Source organism: Bubalus bubalis, chromosome 18, assembly GCF_019923935.1.
Source record: "Bubalus bubalis isolate 160015118507 breed Murrah chromosome 18, NDDB_SH_1, whole genome shotgun sequence".
Classification (NCBI taxonomy): domain Eukaryota; kingdom Metazoa; phylum Chordata; class Mammalia; order Artiodactyla; family Bovidae; genus Bubalus; species Bubalus bubalis.
The window spans coordinates 58,873,755-58,897,011 of record NC_059174.1 but is presented as its reverse complement, the minus strand read 5'-3'; the positions used below and the strand labels follow the sequence as shown (position 1 = coordinate 58,897,011).

General features: G+C 42.2%; 1 protein-coding gene and 1 long non-coding RNA gene across 2 annotated transcripts; both read left to right on the top strand.

Moving 5' to 3' along the window:
* The first annotated feature begins 2,026 nt into the window (after positions 1 to 2,026).
* On the top strand, positions 2,027 to 3,261 carry LOC112580443. The gene is made up of 2 exons (XR_003104836.3): positions 2,027 to 2,087; positions 2,919 to 3,261. It is a non-coding gene; the product is annotated as an uncharacterized LOC112580443 (long non-coding RNA).
* A 12,507-nt stretch (positions 3,262 to 15,768) lies between these two features.
* LOC123330377 (high mobility group protein B3-like) lies at positions 15,769 to 17,121 on the top strand. Its single transcript, XM_044931872.2, has one exon. The coding sequence runs from the start codon at positions 15,991 to 15,993 to the stop codon at positions 16,396 to 16,398; it is 408 nt and encodes a 135-aa protein (XP_044787807.2). The 5' UTR covers positions 15,769 to 15,990; the 3' UTR covers positions 16,399 to 17,121.
* The last annotated feature ends 6,136 nt before the right edge of the window (positions 17,122 to 23,257 follow it).

Genomic DNA, 23,257 nt, shown 5'->3' with positions numbered 1-23,257 from the left:
AAATGTTTGTCTTAAGCTATGTTAATGTACTGTGCATTTACCCCAGACTCTGTCTTCAAGTTGGTTCCGCCTAATGGCTCAGAACCTACTTGACAAACCAGTGTGTTATACTCAGATATTGTTCCCCTAATCTATGTAAACAAAACTATTTGTATAGTATTCTGCCCTTTCTACAAGATTCAAGTCAATCGTTTTATGGCTCGGGATGACTCGTCTGGTGCCAAGATTATCCCAAAATACATCTTATGGATGAGGGGCCTGGTGCCATTCTGAGTTTTAAGACATTCCTTTCTTTCATTAACAGACTGCTGGTGACTATATAACATCCAGCTGAAGAGTAGCAAGGGGGTACTCTTTCTGCCCCCTTCTGATGCCTATGTCAGAAGGTTTCTGTATCTCCTTTATACTTTAATAAAACTTTATTACACAAAAGCTCTGAGCGATCAAGCCTTGTCTCTGGCCCCAGATTGAATTCTTCTCCTCCAGAGGCCAAGAATCCCTGGGTCTTTTCGTGGTTCAGCAACAACCTTTCACTATAACTTTTCTGCAGTAGTTTGAAAACCTGTAGCTTTCTTACAGGGCCTTTCATGATGTCTCTGCAGAGGAATTAGTAAGATGAAGAGGCTAACCTGATTAAGAGTGGTTCTTGCATATCCATCTTTCCTGAGAAAACAGGGACACTGAATTATTCAATTCACTGGTGTGTGAATTGGCATCAGGTAAGGGCAGAGAATAATGTAAAACTGTGCCATAACTTATCATGCTTGTTATGTTCAGGGCACCCTTCCATACATAGACCACAGTGTGTTGTAGGACTGGGTGCTATACTATCTGACCATTGATAGAGCAGTTATCTGAGTGGAAATTTAATCAAAAGAAATCAAATAGTATGTATATGTGTATGATTGACATTTAACTGCTGCCATTACCATTTGCTACTGTTTTATTCAGAATGTATCATGGATGTCCTCTTGATTCATAAAATGTAATCACTTTCTCCACAACCCTGGATGAATCATGTTCTTGCCACCAACAGGGTTTTATCCAACCTCAGTATTTTGTAACATATGGTAACAATGCAGTGTTAGGCTCTTGGGGCTGAAACAATCTATGAGAATTGCTTTCCACAGTGGAACCAAAGATCACGCACTTTGGGAATTACATATTCATAATTTGCACTTGAGTTACTCTGCTTCAGAACATTCAGACAGCTGTAATTAAAATACCATAGCAGTGCATTTTCAGACTCAAAATATATTTAAATAGGAAAACTGGCATTCCCCAGCAGTGGTTCAAACTCTACACTGCAGAGGGGACAGTTTTGATTCATGGTCAGGAAAGTAAGATTCTGCAAGATGCCAGGAAGCCCGCCCCACCCCCCACCCCCCACCCCCCACCAAAGAAAAGTACAAAAATTTGAACTTAGAAATTTTAAAGATCTAATTGAAGTTGAATGATTCATGAATCAGGCGGCACCCTATCTAGTTCATTCAGAGGTGCTCAAAGGAACTGTACAACATGGAAGGCTTCCGTAGGTAGAAACTAGATAGGACAAGAAAATTATTTGCAAACACATTGCTTCAGGTTTGGTCTCCTATGCAGGGGTGTAGGCAGGAGGAAGGTGTAGCCAGTGTCTTGCCCTGCAGATTATTGCACTAGTGTCCTGGAAATTCCAGTCAGTGACTCCTGGTCACGTTTTTAAGCAGGCAGACACCTCAGTGAAGTTGATTTGCCCTCCTGGAGGCAGTGGCTTCACCTTGCGCCTGTCTCTTCTTTTTAACACAGCCTGAACCTTGCAATGCATCAGTGAGTGTGCCTTGTATGAATAGGTGTCTTCATGTTCTTTCTGTATTGCTTGACATGAAGAGAAAATAAGCATATAGTTGTTTAGTCATGAAGTTGTGTCCAACTCTGTGACCCATAGACTGTAGCCTGCCAGTCTCCTCTGTGGAATTTCCCAGGCAAGAAATGGCAAGGTTGCCATTTCCTCCTCCAGAGGATCTTGACCCTGGGATCAAACTTTTGTCTCCTTCATTGATAGGCAGACTCTTTACTGCTGAGCCAGCTGGGAAGCTCCAAATAACAAGGTGAGTCTTTAAATTTTAATGATAGATATTCTAAATCGAGTATCAAGGCAGGAAAATGAAAAATACCCATTTTTGTAATGTCATTTGTACCACTCTACCTGAAAGTGAGAGATAAAGGCTTGTAGTTGGGAAATTATTTTAAAATTATATTATGTAAACTTTTTTAGGTTTGTTTTGAAAGACATGAGACAGTTTTTTCTTACAATCTTCAATTTTTTCTTTTTTATTTCCACACATGAATTTTCAGTAAAGATCACTCTAATGTAATGACTTCCTTCACTCTTATGACAACTTCACAGGCATAGCCATGTGTATTCTTAATTTCTCAGCCACTGTGCAGCAAGGCAAGGCCGAGACCAGTTTTGCCAAATACAGTGTGAGTGCAAGTGATGGCATTACTCATCTGAATGATGTTATAAATAAATCACCCAGGGAACTCCCTGGTGAACCAATGGTTTGATTTCTGTGCTTTCACTGCCCGGAGGGCCTGAATTCAAGCTTTGGTCAGGGAACTAACATTCTGCAAGCTGTGTGGCATGTCCAAAAAAAAAAAAAAAAAAAAAAAATCACTAAGACCCTTTGTCACTCTCCAACTGGATTAATTGACCCAAATGTGGCCTAGCTATTGCTCCAAGCAATTACTGATGCAATATCAGTGTAGTTTTCTACCAGCCTGTAAATTGTTTTTTTTTTTTTTTTAACTTAAGGTCTGTTTAATGTGAGGATGATTCATTTGTTTATTTTTGGCTGTGCTGGGTCTTATTTGTTGGGCTCAGGGCTGCTCGCTAGTGGTGCTTGGGCCTCTCATTGTGGTGACTTTTTTTGTTGCAGAGCACGGATCTAGGTCATGTGGGCTCAGTAGTTGTGATGCTTGGACTTAGCTGCCCTGTGATACATGATGTCTTCCTGGACCAGGGAGTTAACCCGTGTCCCCTGGCAGGTGGATTCCTAACCACTGGACCCACAGCAAAGTCTCTTATCTAATGTTTGTATAAGCACCTGTGAGATCCATTGAGGGGAAGCTGAAACCACAAATTCTCCCAGACTGAATATTTTGTTTGTTCCGTTGGTTGTTTTAAATTACGGGGGTTCTTAAGGTTAACCATTATATGTCTTTGTATTCACCTTTTAATTTGATCTTTTCAGAAATACAAATAAAACTATTTATAAGAAAGCTATTTCTCTGTGTGTGTGTTTGTGTGTGGGCGTGCGTGCAAGTGCACGCTAGGTCACTTCAGTCCTGTCTGACTCTCTGCGACCCTAAGGACTGTGGCCTCCCAGGCTCCTCTGCCCTTTTGTCTCCTGCACTGGCAGGCATTCTTTACTACTAGTGCCTCCTGGGAAGCCGAAAGCTGTTGCTAATGAGCTCTAAAAATGTCACAGTTTAGAGGTTTCTCTTATTTAAAGGATCCACCATCTGGCTATTGAGTAGTAATAGCCCAACAGCCCCTCAAGGCGATAAGACACAAGACACATCACCACAAGAGGGTGCAAAGAATGCAGCCTTCAAAATAGTCTAAGAAAGTGAAAGCCCTTGTCCAAGCAGACAAAAGGAAGGTTAAAATAATGGCAAGGACCATTAATGGCTGGGACCCCTTATGACAAATTCCCCTGAGAGCTGGTCCAGTCTATTTGGCTGCCAAATATAACCCTGTGTGTACCTTCCAGACCAAGTTCTCAAAACAGAACAAAATACCTAAAAAGATCTGGTAGAACATTGATATCACAAAGGTACAAGGAGAGAAATGCAGGTTCCTCTTAGAAGGACTTAATCATTTAGGGTCAGAATTCTGAAAAGATGTTTTACAAAACTGGCTTTCTGTAGCCAGTTTTGGAATGTCAAAAAGAGCTCTCTTGTTGGCCAGATATAATTTAAAGCAGCTCCCATTTTTAAAGCAGAATTTCCTTAGTACCCAGTTAAGTGCCCCCAAGTATAAATTCCATACCTACATAAAGCTGGCTCAGGTTTGCTTAGAGGTGGGAGTCCTGATGCTTCTTATCTTGGTCAGTCCAGATCACTCAGTGTTGGTTTTTCTGCTCTGCTGGATCTTTTACCTTGCATGGGCTTTCTCTAGTTTCAGCAAATGGGGGTTACTCTGTAGTTGCTGTGTGTGTGCAGGCTTCTCATAGCTATGGCAGTGAGCCTACTGTAGCCCACTAGGCACTAGGAGAAAAAATAAAAGTCACTCAGTCGTGTCCAACTCTGACACCATGGACTGTAACCCTCAGAGGAGCCTGGTGGGGTCACAAAGAGTTGGACACGACCGAGTGACACTTTCACTTTTTCTCCTAGTTTTCAGATCTCCCAGTTATTTGTTGATCACCCTGAATTTTACTTGGCAGTGTATTAACAGGCTTAGTTCAAACACACTGAGTGGGACTCTCAAGCTTATCTGGACTTGCTGATGAGGTGGATGGCCCCATGAGGCGCTTACTGATGTACCAAGGTCAGTATCTCCAAAGCACAGACTGGTGCCTGTTTTTCTGCACTGTCGGTGGGTCACTGTAGTGTCTAACGAGCTTGATCCTTGAACTGGGATGTCGACACTTTTCTCCTTACAGGTGTTAGTAGGAAGTAGCCGGTTGTAAGAGTTGTGTGTTTCACATTCTAGCTTGTCATCCCTACACAAATCCAGTTCTTTACTTAAACTGCTTAAATTAATTCTAATTGCAGTAATATCTGGGTTTCGAGGTCCAGCCACCGCCCTACATTAACCCCCAGCCCCACCACCACACCAGGTTTCAGTTCCCAGGCATCTCAATCCCTTCAGCCTCATCAGGACTCCTGTTAAGAATAAACCTTACTTTACAGCATAATGATCCCACAGAATTTTTAGTTTTTACTTTAAAACTGTTCTGTGACAGTTACCTAAACTAGGGAGGAATCAATGGTGCAACAAAAGACACGGAAGACCCTAAAATATTTCTAAGCAGGTCAGGAAGCAACAGTTAGAACTGGATATGGAACAACAGACTGGTTCCAAATAGCAAAAGGAGTACGTCGAGGCTGTATATTGTCACCCTGCTTATTTAACTTATATGCAGAGTACATCATGAGAAACAGTGGGCTGGAAGAAGCACAAGCTGGAATCAAGATTGCCAGAAGAAATATCAATAACCTCAGATATACAGATGGCGCCACCCTTATGGCAGAAAGTGAAGAGGAACTAAAAAGCCTGTTGATGAAAGTGAAAGAGGAGAGTGAAAAAGTTGGCTTGAAGCTCAACATTCAGAAAACTAAGATCATGGCATCTGGTCCCATCACTTCATGGGAAATAGATGGGGAAACAGTGTCAGACTTTATTTTTGGGGGCTCCAAATTCACTGCAGATTGTGATTGCAGCCATGAAATTAAAAGACGCTTACTCCTTGGAAGGAAAGTTATGACCAACCTAGATAGCATATTGAAAAGCAGAGACATTACTTTGCCAACAAAGGTCCGTCTAGTCAAGGCTATGGTTTTTCCAGTAGTCATGTATGGATGTGAGAGTTGGACTGTGAAGAAAGCTGAGCGCCAAAGAATTGATGCTTTTGAACTGTGGTGTTGGAGAAGACTCTTGAGAGTCCCTTGTACTGCAAGGAGATCCAACCAGTCCATTCTAAAGGAGATCAGTCCTGGGTGTTCTTTGGAAGGAATGATGCTAAAGCTAAAACTCCAGTACTTTGGCCACCTCATGTGAAGAGTTGACTCATTGGAAAAGACTCTGATGCTGGGAGGGATTGGGGTCAGGAGGAGAGGGGGACGACAGAGGATGAGATGGCTGGATGGCATCACCGACTCGATGGACGTGAGTCTGAATGAACTCCGGGAGTTGGTGATGGACAGGGAGGCCTGGAGTGCTTCGATTCATGGGGTCGCAAAGAGTTGGACGTGAATGAGCAATTGAACTGAACTGAACTGAAACCCAGACAAGCTATCTTTTGGAACCAAAGGAAGAAAGTGCACCCGCTTGGCCCCGCCCCTCTCGGCAGGAACCTTCTCAGTGGCCTCTGCTCAGGCCCAGCCACCAGCTCCTCTTCCCTCTTTACCCAGGTCTGCAAGTTTCAAGCAAGTTCCAAAACCATGACTGAGCAGCTGAGGTCACTGTCGGGAACATGAGGTACATTTTTTTCCCCCTAAACCGCGCCTGGGTGTCCCCTCTCCTCCATTTAGGAGGTCTTTGGACCGTAAAATTACCCTCACCTGCTTCTCCACACCGAGTAATTTCAGTTTTGGCCCTCAGAGGCCGGACTCATGTATGGATGTGACTATGGATGTGAGAGTTGTGCTACAAAGAAAGCTGAGCACCGAAGAACTGATGCTTTTAAACTGTGGTGTTGGAGAAGACTCTTGAGAGTCCCTTGGACTGCAAGGAAATCCAACCAGTCCATCCTAAAGGAAATCAGTCCTGAATATTCATCGGAAGGACTGATGGTGAAGCTGAAACTCCCAATAGTTTGGCCACCTGATGCGAAGAGCTGACTCACTGGAAAAGACCCTGATGCTGGGAAAGATTGAAGGCAGGAGGAGAAGGGGATGACAGTTGATGAGATGGTTGGATGGCATCACTGACTCAATGGACATGAGTTTGAGTAAACTCCAGGAGTTGGTGATGGACAGGGAGGCCTGGATTGCTGTAGTCCATGGGGTCACAAAGAGTCAGACACGACTGATCAACTGAACTGAACTGAACTGAGCACCATGGGAGAAACTGGTCACAAAATGCCTCCCAAACACTAGCTGAAATGAAAGTCAAGAGGGAAGGGATGGAAAAATAGCTCTTCGCATCAGGTGGCCAAAGTATTGGAGTTTCAGCTTCAACATCAGTCCTTCCAACGAACACCCAGGACTGATTTCCTTTAGGATGGACTGGTTGGATCTCCTTGCAGTCCAAGGGACTCTCAAGAGGCTTCTCCAACACCAGAGTTCAAAAGCATCAATTCTTCCGCACTCAGCTTTATTCACAGTCCAACTCTCACATCCATACATGACCACTGGAAAAGCCATAGTCTTGACTAAACGGACCTTTGTTGGCAAAGTAATGTCTCTGCTTTTTAATATGCTGTCTAGGTTGGTCATAACTTTCCTTCTAAGTAGTAAGCATCTTTTAATTTCATGGCTGCAGTCACAAAATACAGTTGGAATCCATAGTCATTCCCTTCACTGTGTGCTTGTTCAACTCTACTCACTTGACCTTCAAGCACCTGATCACAGCCAACTCCCAAATTAAACATTTCATTTCACCATTTTGCCATTTCAGTTTTTTTCATGGAAGTGAACCCCACCCCTAAAGAAACTCAGCTTCTTCGTGTTTATGCTGCACCTACTTTGTGCACGTCATGGCATTTATGAGCATCATGTCACGAAAGTTTGAAAACAACCCACTGATTCATATGTGCCTTGGTGTAAAGAGGACAGACAGCTTCTGGGAGCACCTGTTGATTTACCAGATGGGATGCTGACCAACCCATGAATCAATGAATAAGGGCAAAGAGATCTTCAACATTTACTTATGAAGACCAGTGGGCCCTGACTGCAGGAGCCCCACAGGAATAGGGAAAACAGAGACTTCACTCTTAACAGGTGCAGATGAAGGCTCATGCACACTGAGACAAAGCTGAGATGAAGGGCAAAACAATCGTTTGCTAGGATCCTGGATGGTGAGACCTGCCTGCTGGTCTTGAAGGATCTTTGGGGGGTGAGGGGTGGGCTGTGGCTCCCTGTGGGGACACAGATCCTGAGGGCGAACTATGAGAGAGCACTCCTCTGCGTGAGGTCTCCATCTTAGCCTGACATTAGCTCCACTCAGAACCTGTAGGCTACAGCAGTGGCGCCCCTAAGGCCAAAGGATGAAAGGGCCAGGATGCAGCCCTAACCATCAGCAGACAGGCTGTCCAAAGACTTCCTGTACACATGCCTTTCAATGTAACTCTGCCCACAAAAGGGTCAAGACCCAGTTCTAACCACCACTGTGCAGGCACACGCCTCCAGACCAGCCTAACCCATCAGGGTTGTTCAGCCACTCAGTCGTGTCCGACTCTTTGTGAACCCATGGACTCTAGCATGCCAGGCTTCCCTGCCCTTCACCATCTCTTGGAGTTTGCTCAAACTCATATCCATTGGATCGGTGATGTCATCCAAGCCTCTAGTTCTCTGTCGCCCCTTTCTGCTCCTGTCCTCAGCCTTTCCCAGCATCAGGGTCTCTTCCAATGAGTCAGCTCTTCACATCAGGGGGCAGACACCAAAAGCAAGAAAAGTAGAGCCCCACAGCTTGAAAACCGAGTCCACAAATACACGTAGGACACCACCCTGGGATTAGATGTCCTCTGGCCCTTGGATCGGGAGAAGGGTGCCTGGGATATCTCCTGCAGGGGGCCATTTCTCCAAGGTCAAGAAACGTAACTATGCTACCAGATAGATTAAAATACAAATAGAAATTTACACAAAAGGAGGTGACAGAGGAATATGTTTCAGAAGGAGGAACAAGACAAAACCCCAGAAGAACTAAGTAACGTGGAGATAGACAATCTACCTGAAAGAGTCCAGAGTAATGATAGTAAACATGATCAAAGAACTTGGGAGAAGAATGCACGACCTGAGAAATGGGAAGTCTTTAATGAAGACTTAAAATATATAACAACCAACCAAACAGAACTGAGGAATATAGTAAATGAAATGAAAACAACAACAACAACAACAACACACACAAAAAAACAGAAACTAAAACGAATCAGAACAGGCTAAATGAGGCAGAAAACACATCAGTGAGCTAGAAGAAAGAGTACTGAAAATCACCACTACTGAACACAATAAAAAATAATAAAAGGAGGACATTTTAAGAGACCTCTGGGACAACAAGCCACTAATATTTGCCCTGTAGGAGTCCCAGAAGAAGACAGGAAAGATAGAAAGCAGCTGAAACCACTCTAATCTGGGAAAGTAAACATCACCCAAGTCTAAGAAACACCAAGAGCCCATATCTAAATAAAAACTTCATAGTAAGGACAAGCCAAAAAATCTGTAATAGATACACAATCAAAATGCACATGAAAATACCCTCAACATCCTGAGACTGTCCACTGTGTCAGGCTCCTTGGTGCACCCATTTACCAGGTTGAATTCTGCCCAATGCATCAGTCATTCAATAAAGCTAATTAGGGACTTCCCCAATGGTTCAATGGTTAAGAATCCGCCTGTCAATGCAGAGCATACGGGTTCCATCCTTGGTCTGAGAAGATCCCACATGCCACAGGGCAATTAACAGCGTGTCCATGCTTTAGAGCCTGTGAGCTGCAGCTACTGAGCCCTCGCATCTAGAGGCTGTGCTCCCCAACAAGAAAAGCCAACACACAGCAACTAGAGAAAGCTTGCATGCAGCAACGAAGACCCAGCACAGGCAGAAAAAAAAGAAAAAGAAAAAGTCCTTCAAGTTTATTTGATGCAATTTTTGTACATTAATGGAAGTTGGTCTAAAATGCACTGCTGTGCTATTTGGATTACAGTCATATGAATGTTCTGGTATAGAGTGTAGAGAGAGTAACTGTAGTTACAAATTATGACTATCTCACCCCCAAATTTTATGTTGTTTGATTCCATGGTGACAAGAAATTGTCCTAGATTTATTTAAACCTGAGAGCCTAATGGTACCTTCTTAGCTGCTGTTATAAGTACTGAAGTGAGACAAAACTGTGTTGATGGGATAAACACGATTCTTCCAGGGTTGTGACACAATGTTTATATTTTATTCATGGAAACAGGAAACCTTGATACATTCAGAATGTAGTTCTTTGAATACAATAGTAGCAAATGGTAATGACAGCTGTTAAATGTGATTCATACACATACACATATTATCCTGGTTCTGATCAAATTTGATGCTCAAGATAATTGCTCTGTGTCAGGGGACGTTCAACTTTAAGGGATCCAATATGTTATTTTCTTCTTTTGTGTGCCGTTTCTCAAGGACTCTCTATTCCTTATCAGTTTCTGGAAAACAGGAACGAGCAGAGCTGCACACAGTTCTCAGGACTGAGATTGTGAGAAAGGGCACTTGCTTGGATTCCTTTCAGTGACTCCCTTCAGTGACCTTTTACTTAAAGGTAATCTATTCAGTTATGCCCATCTTCCTCAGAATATGGAATGCTTTCTGGCCCTTTCAAGATTGTTATTTGCTTGGCTTTGTTTTTGCTCTTTTTTTTTTTTTTTTTTTTACTGCCTAAAGCTGCCTTGTATGAAGATATATAAACATGCATTTCTGCAAATAAAGCACCCTTGTTTCACTCGAGACTTGGGTCCCCTGCTTCCTTCTTCTCATTGAGTCCAGTTCCCAGGTCATGGTCTACAAAGATCGTGACAAGTGGTGCCCAAACAGGTACCTGGTGAACGCCCTTGGCAAGTGGACGGAGTGACTGTTAGGATCTACGGAGGTTGGTAAGCGTGGGGTTATAGAGCAAACGGCGGGAAAGCCCCACCACTTTTCTACTTTACTTCATCATTTATTTAAGGTTCAAGGACTTTTGGTTTTGTGTCAATGGATAGAGGCTTGTCTCCAAACAGTGGTTAAATATAATCCCTGGTTCCCTGATGAAGGCAGTTTTGATTTAGAAATTTGGAACTGGGTTAAAGAAAATGTTGAACAAGCTGCAAGATGGGGAGAAAATATTCCAATAAATTTCTGGCCCTTGTGGACCAGCATTAAAGCTGTGATCTTGCCATTTCAAGGCAATTCTAGCCCCCCTGATATTCGTCAACAGGCGGAATGCTCATTATACGAATATGAATTAGATGATAAGACTTTACAGAAGGCCCAATTAGAGCAACATAAAATGTTTCAAAACTGTCCCACCATCCCTGCTCCGGCTGTCCCAAGCGCTCCTCCTCCTCCTCTTGTAACGGTCACGAAACCGAAGGTCCCCTCAATTAGAGGACAAAATTAATCTGATGATGATTCTTCTGATGCTCTCTCTGACACTAAAGCCAACATTACTTTTTTTGATGACAATGATAAGCCCCTAACACACACTCATATTTATGAAAACAGATGATCCACTCATTCTCCTTCACAACGAAGGCTTTCTGACTTACCGGCTTTGCAATCTCGAGTCTCTGAGGCTGATGATCTTTTTGCCTTTCCTGGCTAGGAAATGTTTATGCTCAAGGGCAACTAATACTGCAATATGAAGGCGTTGATTTTTCTCACATGCAACAAATGAAAAACGCTGTAACTATGTCCGGCCCTCATTCACCTTTTACGAAAGAACTTCTAAATGCTATGGCATCTTCTGTTGGATATTTTATTCCTTATGATTGGTGAATTTTGAGAAAAGCTCTTCTTAAACCACAAAAATAACTTCAATGGATAATGTGGTTTCATGATGTGACCCGAGATCATGCCAATTCTAATGCTTGAGCTGGCACTCCCCCAAACCAAATTACTTTAAAAATGTTAACCAGTATGGGGCAATTTGATTTGGTGAAAGCTCAGATACAATGCCCTCCTTTGTTGCATGAGCAATTGAAAGAAGTTGCCCCTGAAGCTTGGGATCGAATTACTCATCAAAGGGAACCTAAAAGTAACTACACAAAGATATTACAAGGGCCTAATGAAGCCTATGCTGATTTTTTACCTAGACTGGGAGTTGCTATCTCCCATAATATTGTCGGAGAAGAGACAAGAGTGCAATTAGAAAAACTGCTTGCATATGAGAATGTGAATCAGGAGTGTCAAAGAGCCATCGCTCCAATTCATGAGACCGGGAATGTTATTGATTATTTGAAGGATTGTCGCAACTTAGGATCAGAAACTCAGACAATGCAAATGTTAGCTGAAGCAATGGCTGCTGCCTTTAAAAAGGGGAATGAAGGTTGTTTTGTTTGTGGAGATAAGAGCCATTTAAACAAGAACTGCCCTAAAACACACACACACACACACACACACACACACACACACACACACACACAAATAAAACTACTAAAAAACTTCCAGGAGTCTGCCCTCAATGTCATAAAGGGGTACATTGGGCTAAAAAATATCGATCTAAGTATGATGTTGAAGGGAACCCTATTTCAGGAAACTCAAAGATGGGAACTCCCTGGGTCCCCATCAACAAAAACCAGGGGCAAACTCCATCTTTTCTCTCAAACGTTCAACACCCAGCAATGCTGCCGTCAATATACCAGCCCTAAATGATTTTCTTCTTTTTCCTCAAGCAGTCCCTTCTAGAATACCTACCGGACTTTATGGACCCCTACCCCCACAAACCTTCGGCCCTATACTTGGCCAAACTAGTCTGACTTCTAAGGAAATGGGTATCCACCCTGAAATAATTGATTCAGATTATAAGAAAAAAGATTCAAATTATGATGTCCTCACAGATACTATGACAATTCAAAAAGGGGGACAGAATTGCCCAATTACTTCTTTTACCTTACGTTTGTATTAACTCTTCTAATGGCAATCGAAAAGGTGGATTTGGGAGTACAGATCAAAAGCAATCCTTATGGACATCAACAGTATATGAATATGCATGACTAAATATAAATATCAAAATTAATGACAGAAGATTTTCTGGTCTTCTTGATACTGGATCTGATATTACCATTATTTTCAAACATTTATGGCCCAAATCTTGGCCTATACAGAGACTTTCTCACCAAATTGCAGGGATTTCTCAAACAAAATACAAGAGGTTTATCAAAATGTCCAAATATATCCATATGAGGGACCAGTAGGCCAGCCTGCAACATTACGACCTTATGTAATAGATGCACCCCTTAATTTAATAGGAAGAGATTTACTTATGCAATGGCAAACTCAAATATATATTCCACATTTTTCCTAGGGGCTACCACTCATTTAACAAACAATACATTATTAAAATAACTTGGAAAAATGACGAGCCTATTTAGACAGAGCAGTAGCCCTTTAACAAAAGAGAAATTTGAAGCTGCTAAAGAACTTATAGATACACAATTGAAAGTAAAACATATTGAGGAATCTTGTTCCCCTTGGAATTCTCCCATTTTTGTAATAAAAAAGAAACCTGGCAAAAGACATCTTTTAACAGATCTTCGAAAAGTTAATACATCTATGAAACCTTTGGGTGCATTACACCCAGGAATTCCATCACCTACCACTATTCCTCAAAACTGGTATATTATTATTATAGATTTACAGGATTGGTTTTTTACTATACCTTTACACCCTCTAGACGGAGAGAGATTTGCTTTCTTTCTTATCATAATTATTTCGGGCCTCATAAACGGTATCAATGGACTGTGTTGCCTCAAGGAATGATGAATTCTCCCACCATGTGTCAATATTATGTAGCCAAAGCCCTTGCCTGTGAAAAAACAATTTCCTGACTTTCTTGTTATTCATTATATGGATGATGCATTGTTTTCAGCTCCATCTATTTTAGAAACTCAACAGATGTTTGACATAGATCAACAATGCTTAAAAGCTTCTAAATTAATCATTGACCCTGAAAAGATTCAAATATCTACACCTTACTATTACTTAAGATTTGTTGTTAATAGACAACATATTACTCCCCAACTAACACAGATTCGTGTTAATAAATTATTAACCTTGAATGATTTTCAAAACCTTTTCAGTTCAGTTCAGTCGCGCAGTCATGTCCGACTATTTGCGACCCCATGAATCACAGTACTCCAGGCCTCCCTGTCCATCACCAACTCCCGGAGTTCACTCAGACTCATATCCATCGAGTCAGTCATGCCATCCAGCCATCTCATCCTCTGTCGTCCCCTTCTCCTCCTGCCCCCAATACCTCCCAGCATCAGAGTCTTTTCCAATGAGTCAACTCTTCGCATGAGGTGGCCAAAGTACTGGAATTTCAGCTTTAGCATTATTCCTTCCAAAGAAATCCCAGGGCTGATCTCCTTCAGAATGGACTGGTTGGATCTCCTTGCAATCCAAGGGACTCTCAAGAGTCTTCAACACCACAGTTCAAAAGCATCAATTCTTTGGCACTCAGCCTTCTTCACAGTCCAACTCTCACATCCATACATGACCACAGGAAAAACCATAGCCTTGACTAGACGGAAGTTTGTTGGCGAAGTAATATCTCTGCTTTTGAATATGCTATCTAGGTTGGTCATAACTTTCCTTCCAAGGAGTAAGCGTCTTTTAATTCCATGGCTGCAATCACCATCTGCAGTGATTTTGGAGCCCAAAAAAATAAAGTCTGACACTGTTTCCACTGTTTCCCCATCTATTTGCCACGAAGTGATGGGACCAGATGCCATGATCTTCGTTTTCTGAATGTTGAGCTTTAAGCCAACTTTTTCACTCCCCACTTTCACTTTCATCAAGAGGCTTTTTAGTTCCTCTTCACTTTCTGCCATAAGGGTGGTGTCATCTGCATATCTGAGGTTACTGATATTTCTTCCGGCAATCTTGATTCCAGCTTGTGCTTCTTCCAGCCCAGCGTTTCTCATGATGTACTCTGCATATAAGTTAAATAAGCAGGGTGACGATATACAGCCTTGACGGACTCCTTTTCCTATTTGGAACCAGTCTGTTGTTCCATGTCCAGTTCTAACTGTTGCTTCCTGACCTGCATACAAATTTCTCAAGAGGCAGATCAGGTATTCTGGTATTCCCATCTCTTGAAGAATTTTTCACAGTTTATTGTGATCCACACAGTCAAAGGCTTTGGCATAGTCAATAAAGCAGAAATAGATGTTTTTCTGGAACTCTCTTGCTTTTTCTATGATCCAGCGGATGTTGTCAATTCCATCTCTGATTCCTCTGCCTTTTCTAAAACTAGCTTGAACATCAGGAAGTTTACGGTTCACATATTGCTGAAGCCTGGCTTGGAGGATTTTGAGCATTACTTTACTAGCGTGTGAGATGAGTGCGATTAATAATTAACCATTCACAATTGGTTGTTTACAATTGAAAACAAATGAGGAAATGAAGAATATGACTAAAACAATTTTTTGGAAACAACATAGTTTTCTAAATCTGCTATAGAACTATGTACCCAAAAAGAAAAGGCATTTTACAATGTTAACAAGTAGTATGTTTCAACTGTATTGCAGAATACATGCTAAAAGACCATCATCTGTAAATGACACATAAATTAAGACGTAAAATAGTCACCAGTTTTCTAACAGCCAATAACCAAAGCAATCCCCACCTATGTTGTTGTTCAGTCGCTCAGTGGTGTTTGACTCTTTGCGACCCCATGGACTGTAGCCCACTGGACTCCTGTCCATGAGATTTCCCAAGCAAGAATAGTGCAGTGGGTTGCCATTTCCTTCTCCATTGGATCTTCCTGACCCAGGGATCAAACCTGCATCTTCTGCATTAGGAGGTGAATTCTTTACCACTGAGCCACCAAGGAAGGCTAATCTCTAGCCATGCACTAATCTTAATTACCTGGTTTAATGGCACCAAAATATAATAAATAAAAAGTGAGTGCTTTGTGTATTTATTGACTAGGGAGATACAATATTGCTGAACAATGTTGCAAGTGAAAAGCATACAAGATATAATGTAGTTGAGGTTTGACAGAAAACAAAATTCTGCAAAGCAATTATCCTTCAATTAAAAAATTAATAAAATTTTAAAAAGATATAATGTAGATAAAGTCATATCATAAAGAACATGACAGAATATAGATATTACCTTTTTTAAACAAAAGTAAATTTTGAGTATTTACTATAAAACATGCACTACTGCCCAGACTAGTGAACAATACAGTCAAGACGGCTAAAGGTGATCCCAAGAAAGCAAAGGGCAAGATGTCTGCTTATGCCTTCTTTGTGCAGACGTGCAGAGAGGAGCATAAGAAGAAAAACCCAGAGGTCCCTGTCAATTTTGCTGAATTTTCCAAGAAATGCTCTGAGAGGTGGAAGACCATGTCTGGGTAAGAGAAGTCGAAGTTCGATGAAATGGCAAAGGCGGATAAAGTGTGCTATGATCGGGAAATGAAGGATTACGGACCAGCTAAGGGAGGCAAGAAGAAGAAGGACCTTAATGCACCCAAGAGACCACCGTCTGGATTTTTCCTATTCTGCTCTGAATTCCGCCCCAAGATCAAATCTGCTAACCCTGGTATCTCTATTGGAGATGTGGCAAAGAAGCTGGGTGAGATGTGGAATAACTTAAGTGACAGTGAGAAGCAGCCACATATCAACAAGGCAGCAAAGCTGAAAGAGAAGTATGAGAAGGATGTCACAGACTATAAGTCTAAAGGGAAGTTTGATGGCGCCAAGGGTGCTGCTAAAGTTGCCCGGAAAAAGGTGGAAGAGGAAGACGAAGAGGATGAGGAGGAGGAGGAGGAAGAAGAGGATGATTAAAAAAAAAAAACTGTTGATCTGTCTCCTTGTGAATACCTTAGAGTAGGGAGCGCCTTGATTGACACATCTCTCACCCAAGATGTGTCTGTTGCCCTTATTAGGTTTAATTACCCAATTGGATCATGATCATATCTTAGTCTCTCAAAGTGCTCTAGCAATTGTCAGTGGTTTACATTAAGTGGCCATGGGTGTCTGGAGCACCTGGAAACTGTATCAAAGTTGTACATGTTTCCAAACATTTTTAAAATGAAAAGGCTCTCATGTTCTCCTCACTCTGTGCACTTTGCTGTTGGTGTGACAGGCATTTAAAGATGTTTCTGGCATTTTTTGTTTTTTTTTTTAATTTGTAAGGTGGTGTGTTAATTCTATGGTCATTGGCTAGAAATCCCGAGTTTTCAACTGTACATATCTATAGTTTGTAAAAAGAACAAAGCAACCGAGACACACTCTTGATGCTCCTTGCTTGGTGTGGAGGCTGTGGGGGCAATGCCTTCCGGAGGGGCTGTAGCTCAGAGCGTGCACTGTGGGGCTGGACCTGTGGACACTGCAGTGGGCATCCATTTCGCTTCAGGTTGTATTGTTTTTGTATACAGCGACATAGCATCCCGCTGCCATTCTTAGCTGTGGCGGGGGTCGGGGGTGGGGTCAGCAGGCATGAGAAGTGTTTTGGATCCTTTTTAGTTGAAGTGTGGTAGTTTTAAACTGTTTTTTTTTTTTTTTTTTAAACAAACTGTAGAACTGTTCATTGTCAGCAAAGCCAAGATCTACTGCACCAGTGAAAGTTCAAGAACCTTCTGTACTAAACACGATCTGCAATGTTCTGTTATTTTTTTTTGTATGTTTAGAATGTTGAAATGTTTTTGAAGTTAAATAAACAGTATTACATTTTTTAAATTGTGCTTAAAAAAAATAAATAAAACATGCACTACTGTAAGCCAACTGACAGCACTAATTTGCTTTAAAAGGCTTGAGGTAAATTAGCATGTTTTTCTCTAATCAGAGCAGGAGACACACCCAATTGGCCCACAAAGTGGTAAGAGAACCAGAATATGAATCTGAACCTACAGACTGAGAAAACTTATTTGTAAACATGACTAACCACTGAATGAATACATTAGAAAATATTAAAAAAGAATAGAAGGAACTTAGAAAATATCAAGGAAGATACAAGACAGAAGTAGTCCATATAACTATTATTCAACCATCCCATCTCAAAATGGGTTGTGAGTCATCATGGATGCACAGAGTGATTTAGGTCATGTCCTGAGAAACTTGTTCAATAAATGACCAGACATTATCTTTACAGTGAGAGTATGTAGAAGGTGGAGGGATGTGGTAGGTAAGAATAATGTTTCCATCTATATCAAAGTACTATGGGAGGAATGGTCAGGACTAAGAAAGGGCCTGCGTAGAGCATAGGGCACACAGGTTTATGTCAGATATCAGCTTGTGACTGCATGTCTTTGTGAAAATAACTGAGAGCACAAACTAATATACTGACCTTAAAAGAAAAGAACTGGTTCGGCAAATTTATGGGCATTATACTATGGGTATGGGACAGAAACAAGAGAGATTTTTAAAGTGACTGTGATATATGGAGAAAGCAGGATAATACCTGTTATACTATTTACAATGTAATGTATCCAACTGTGGATTTTGTATGTTACAATGGCATGCTTATATTCAAGAAAAACATACATAATATTCCAGGATATTGTGTAAGAATCTTATTAGCAGAAATCAGAAGGAAAATCCAGGAAAAGGCTATCTAAACCTGGGTTCCTCTGTCAAATATGATTAATCTCTCTATTGGACATTTATTTCATTTCTTCTTCCACACATGTTCATCTCAAGATCGAGGAGTATCAAAGAAAAGGAGGGATTGAAACTGACTCTGGAAGACCTTCCCACTTACAAAAGCCTTTCTGAGGCATCCAACTCTTTTTTGTAGAAAAAGGCTTTATTCTCCTAGACCTTCCCTGAGTTCAAAAGAGCAGATTCAAACAGTTATTAATGCATAAAAGGATCATACCATGTTCAAGTGGGATTTATTGCAGGGATGCAAGATTTCTCAATATCCACAAGTTAATCAGTATGATACACCACATTAACAGTAGAAGCCTAGAAACCATACGATGATCATTGGATGCAGAAAAGGTTCTGACAAAGTTCAAGTGCCATTTATGATAAAAACCCTTTAGAAAGTCAGCACAGATGGGCCCTACCTCAACATAATTAAGACTGTATATGTCCAACATACAGCTAACATCATACTCAACAGGGAAAAACTGAAAGCATTCCCCTTAACAACATGAATAAGACAAGAATGTTCACTATTGCCACTTTTATTGAACATATTTTTGGAAGTCCTAGCCACAACAATCAGAAAAGAAAAAGGAAAGGAATTCAAGTTAAAAAAAATAAAAAAAGAAGTAAAACTGTCACTATGATGCTACACACAGAAAATCCCCAAGATGCCACTAGATGACTACTAGACCTCATCAATGAACAGAGTAAACTTCCTGAATACAAAATATACAGAAAACTGCTGTTACGACTGAGAGACTGAACTTAAGAAGGTTTCCAATGCATTTGGAAGGGAAAAAAAGAGACCTTGGAGTTTATCTTTGTTAGATGTTGAAATCTCACTGGGGCATGTACATCAGTGTACACATATGCTCTTTATTATTAGAGTTTGGAGATGACAGTTTTTCGGCTGGCTGAGGTTACTATGACTGATAAGAAGTTGTCTTGAAACCGGTTTACTGCTTGGGCCCTTCATGTGTATTATTCCATCTTAAACGCATGAGTTGTTAAACCTTGGAATCTTTCTGGGGATTGCATAGCACGATGGGTGGAATTTTATTGCATGTGTGGATTGTGTGTTGAACCAGATGAAATTTCATAAGGGTCTTTCAACCTAGAAGGAAAATGGTGCTAAACTTTGATGGCAGAGGGATTTCGTTAGGGAGGGGCCATTAAATCTCATGATGTAAGGAAAGATCGGGCTCCCCAGGTGGTGCTAGTGATAATCACCTGTCAATGCAGGAGACATAAGAGATGCAGGTTCGATCCCTGAGTCGGGAGGAGGGCATGGCAACCTACTCCGTGGGCAGAGGAGTTTGGTGGACTACAGTCCATAGGGTCGCAAAGAGTCAGACATGACTGAAGCGACTTAGCTCCGGGCACAGGGAAGGATTATTTGTGGACTCCGAGGACCATCAGCTCCATAGCAATCTGTAGCACAAAGGCTTATTCTGGAGATGATGCAGCTGCTATTTCTTGTTGCCAGTGCAGTGGGGTTCTCTCCATGTCTTTCCAAATCACATGCATGTGCCACGTACCTGCACAATACAGCTACACAGGGACTCATGTGAATGGTTGATGAGAATGTAAGTAGTACATGGAAAACAGTACAGAGGTTCCTCAAATACTACAAATAGAACATGCATAGGGCCTCACAGTCTCACTTCTGATTATATATCCAAAGGAAGCAGAATCAGTATATTTTTAAAGAATATTTGTTTATTTATTTGACTCCAGTGGGTCTTAGTTGTGGATCATGGGATCTTCATCGCATCACACAGGACTTTTCATCGTGGCATGGGGGCTCTGGAGTACGCAGCCTCTGTCTTTGCAGTGCCTGGGCTTAGTTGCTCCGCCTCATGTGGGATCTTATGTCCCCATGCTATTTCTGAGGCTGGTATATCTGAGGCTCCAGAAGCAAAAGCAAGGAGAAGGCAATGGCACCCCACTCCAGTACTCTTGCCTGGAAAATCCCATGGACGGAAAAGCCTGGTAGGCTGCAATCCATGGGGTCGCACACGGTCGGACACGACTGAGCAACTTCACTTTCACTTTCATGCATTGGAGAAGGAAATGGCAACCCACTCCAGTGTTCTTGCCTGGAGAATCCCAGGGATGGAAGAGCCTGTTGGGCTGCCGTCTATGGGGTCGCACAGAGTCGGACACGACTGAAGCGACTTAGCAGCAGCAGCAGCAGCAGCAGAAGCAAAAGCAAGGGTGTGCCCTGCTTTTACAAAGGATTGAACACGAGTTCTCTTTCTTGCAAGGCAGATTCTTAACCTGGAATTCCTGTGACCACCAGGAATGTCCTGTGAAAAATCAGTGATTTGAAGGAGATACCTGCATTTGTATAACCAATATTTCTTTATTCACAACAATCATTTGTTGTAGAAATAACCTAAATGTCTGTTGACAAATAAGTCAATTATAAAAACGTGTGTGTGACAGCCTTCCCATGTATTACTATTGGTAAAGGACCACCTGGCACTACAGGAGACATGAGACGAAGGTTTGATCCCTGGGTTGGGAAGATGCCCTGAAGGGGGGCATGCCAATCCACTCCAGTATTCTTACCTGGAGAATCCCATGGACAGAGGACCCTGGTGGGCTAAGGTCCATAGCGTCACAAAAAGTAGCACACGACTGAAGTGTCTGAGCACACAGCACATGAGACAGACTGGGACCTGAGACCCTTTAGTGCAGGGCTTGCTCCTGGACAAATGTCTCCTTGGGTTGCTGCTGCTGCTGCTGCTAAGTCGCTTCAGTCGTGTCCGACTCTGTGTGACCCCATAGACGGCAGCCCATCAGGCTCCTCCATCCCTGGGATTCTCCATGCAAGAACACTGGAGTGGGTTGCCATTTCCTTCTCCAATGCATGAAAGTGAAAAATGAAAGTGAAGTCGCTCAGTCTTGTCCGACTTAGCGACCCCATGGACTGCAGCCTACCAGGATCCTCCATCCATGGAATTTGCTAGGCAAGAGTACTGGAGTGGGGTGCCATTGCCTTCTCCTTGGGCTACAGAACACAAAGACACTGTAAGGGACCAAAGAAACTGTAATCACACACATGCGCAGTCAGGGCAATTCTGAACAATAAGAAATTAAAAGGCCACAGAGCAGCTGCTATTTCTGAGGTTCCAGAAGCAAAAGCAGGGCTGTGCCCATGATCTCTGCCCACAACAGCCCCAAAGGGAGGGGAGGGGAGGGGCAGATCACCTCAGCTTCTGTCCTGCCTAACCCACCAATCCCCTCCTACCCTCACCCCATTTAGGGGACTGGCCTACCTCCCACTCCCACCTGTTGGAAAACAGCCAGGGCACCTACTTTTTCTTGCTCTTACTGCAGCAGGAGCCCTAATAAAGACTTGTCTGAATTTGTCCTCTGGTCTGTTAATTATTTCTATTGATTAAAGACCCCAAGTTTCCAGGTAAGTTATGTAGACACACACACACACACACACACACATATATAAGGACATATTATTCAGCCATAAAAATGTAGATTTTTGTCACTTAAGACAACTTGGATGAATGTAGAGAACATTATTCTAAGTGAATTAAGACAGAGAAAAACACGTATGTGCTAGCTTACATGTGGAATATGAAGAAGTGACACTTAGTAATACCAGACAGTAGGATGGTAATTATCTGGAAATGGGACATGGTGAAGATATATGGGAGATCTTGGTCCAAAGGTAGAGACTTTCAGATGTAAAATGAGTATGTTCTGGGGAGTTCTGTGCAGCTTGCTGACTATAGTTAATCCTACTTTGTTACTGTAGCTTGAAATTTGCCGAGAGAGGAAATCTTGTGTTCTCACCACACACAAAATAAACATGGGAATTGGGAGTTGATGTGTGTTTTGAGTTGCTAAGTCATGTGCAACTCTTTTGCAACCCAGTGGACTGTGACCCACCAGGCTCCTCTGTCCATGGGTTTTCCCAGGCAAGAGTACTGGTATGGTTGCCATTTCCTTCTCTAAGAGATCTTTTTGAGGTGGGGATTGAACCCTAAACTCCTGCACTGGCAGGCAAATTGTTTGCTACTTAGCCACCACAGAAGCCCATTTTGATTACTGGATTGTGGTAAAAATTTCACAGTGTGCATATGTCATATCATCATATTGTGCATGTTATATGTACACATACCCTTTTCATTAGACAATTCAACCTCAATAAAACTGGAAAAGTGGGGAGTATGCAGGGCTTGATTTCTTGAGTGGTGCTCATCCAGGCTGTAAATTACATCAGTGAGGCATTTTGTAAATACCTTTGTACCCTGATTAGAGACTTCCCTTCAGAAAGTCTGGGTGGGGCTGATTCCCAGTGATATTTAAGGGGCCCCAGTGCATCTAGCCTTGAGCATCAGGATTTTTGAGTCCTTCACTCCTGAAGGCTGAGGTGCTCCACTCTGCATGAGGATGGACTAGGGCCTGGTCTATGACCTCAAGGGAATTATTGGGTCAGCTGAGGTCCCCAGCACTGCTGTGTGTGTGTGACCTCATCTGGAGGGAAGTATGGTTGAAGAAAGTGTGTGAAAACTCCTTGTTTTTCTCAGTGTGGGTGTTTACTGTCCTGAGTCCCTCCTATGACAGTGGGCAGTAGAGGACTGCCTGTTCCACAGTGAGGCCTTCCCTGTGTGTGTGGTTGGGACACAGGAAGGTAATGTGTTAATTGTAAGCATTAAACAACATTTTTTCAACTTGCATGACAGACTCATGATATCTGAGGGAAAAGCTCAAAAGATGAAGAAGAAGAAAGAAAAGAAGACAACTACTTTCATCACAGTTGTCATATTTGGAAGATAGAATCGGAAAATGGGAAAATACTGGCTGCTCTCTAATTTTATCTGGCACCTCAGAACCTGTATGGAACTGCCTCAGTCCCTGTCTGCTTCTTGAGATCCCTCAGCCATTTCTGCTGTTCTCCTTTTGCTGCCATACACGTTAGGGTGTGTGGAATAGCCTGGTGGATTGGATCTTCTGTGACTGTTACTTAGGAAAACTGTAAGGACAGCAGTCCAACAAAGGGAAAATGTGTGAATCTTTCAGGGTT

Excerpts from the sequence above, each read along its gene's own strand:
- LOC123330377 (XM_044931872.2), top strand. The coding sequence starts at position 15,991 with ATGGCAAAGGCGGATAAAGTGTGCTATGATCGGGAAATGAAGGATTAC.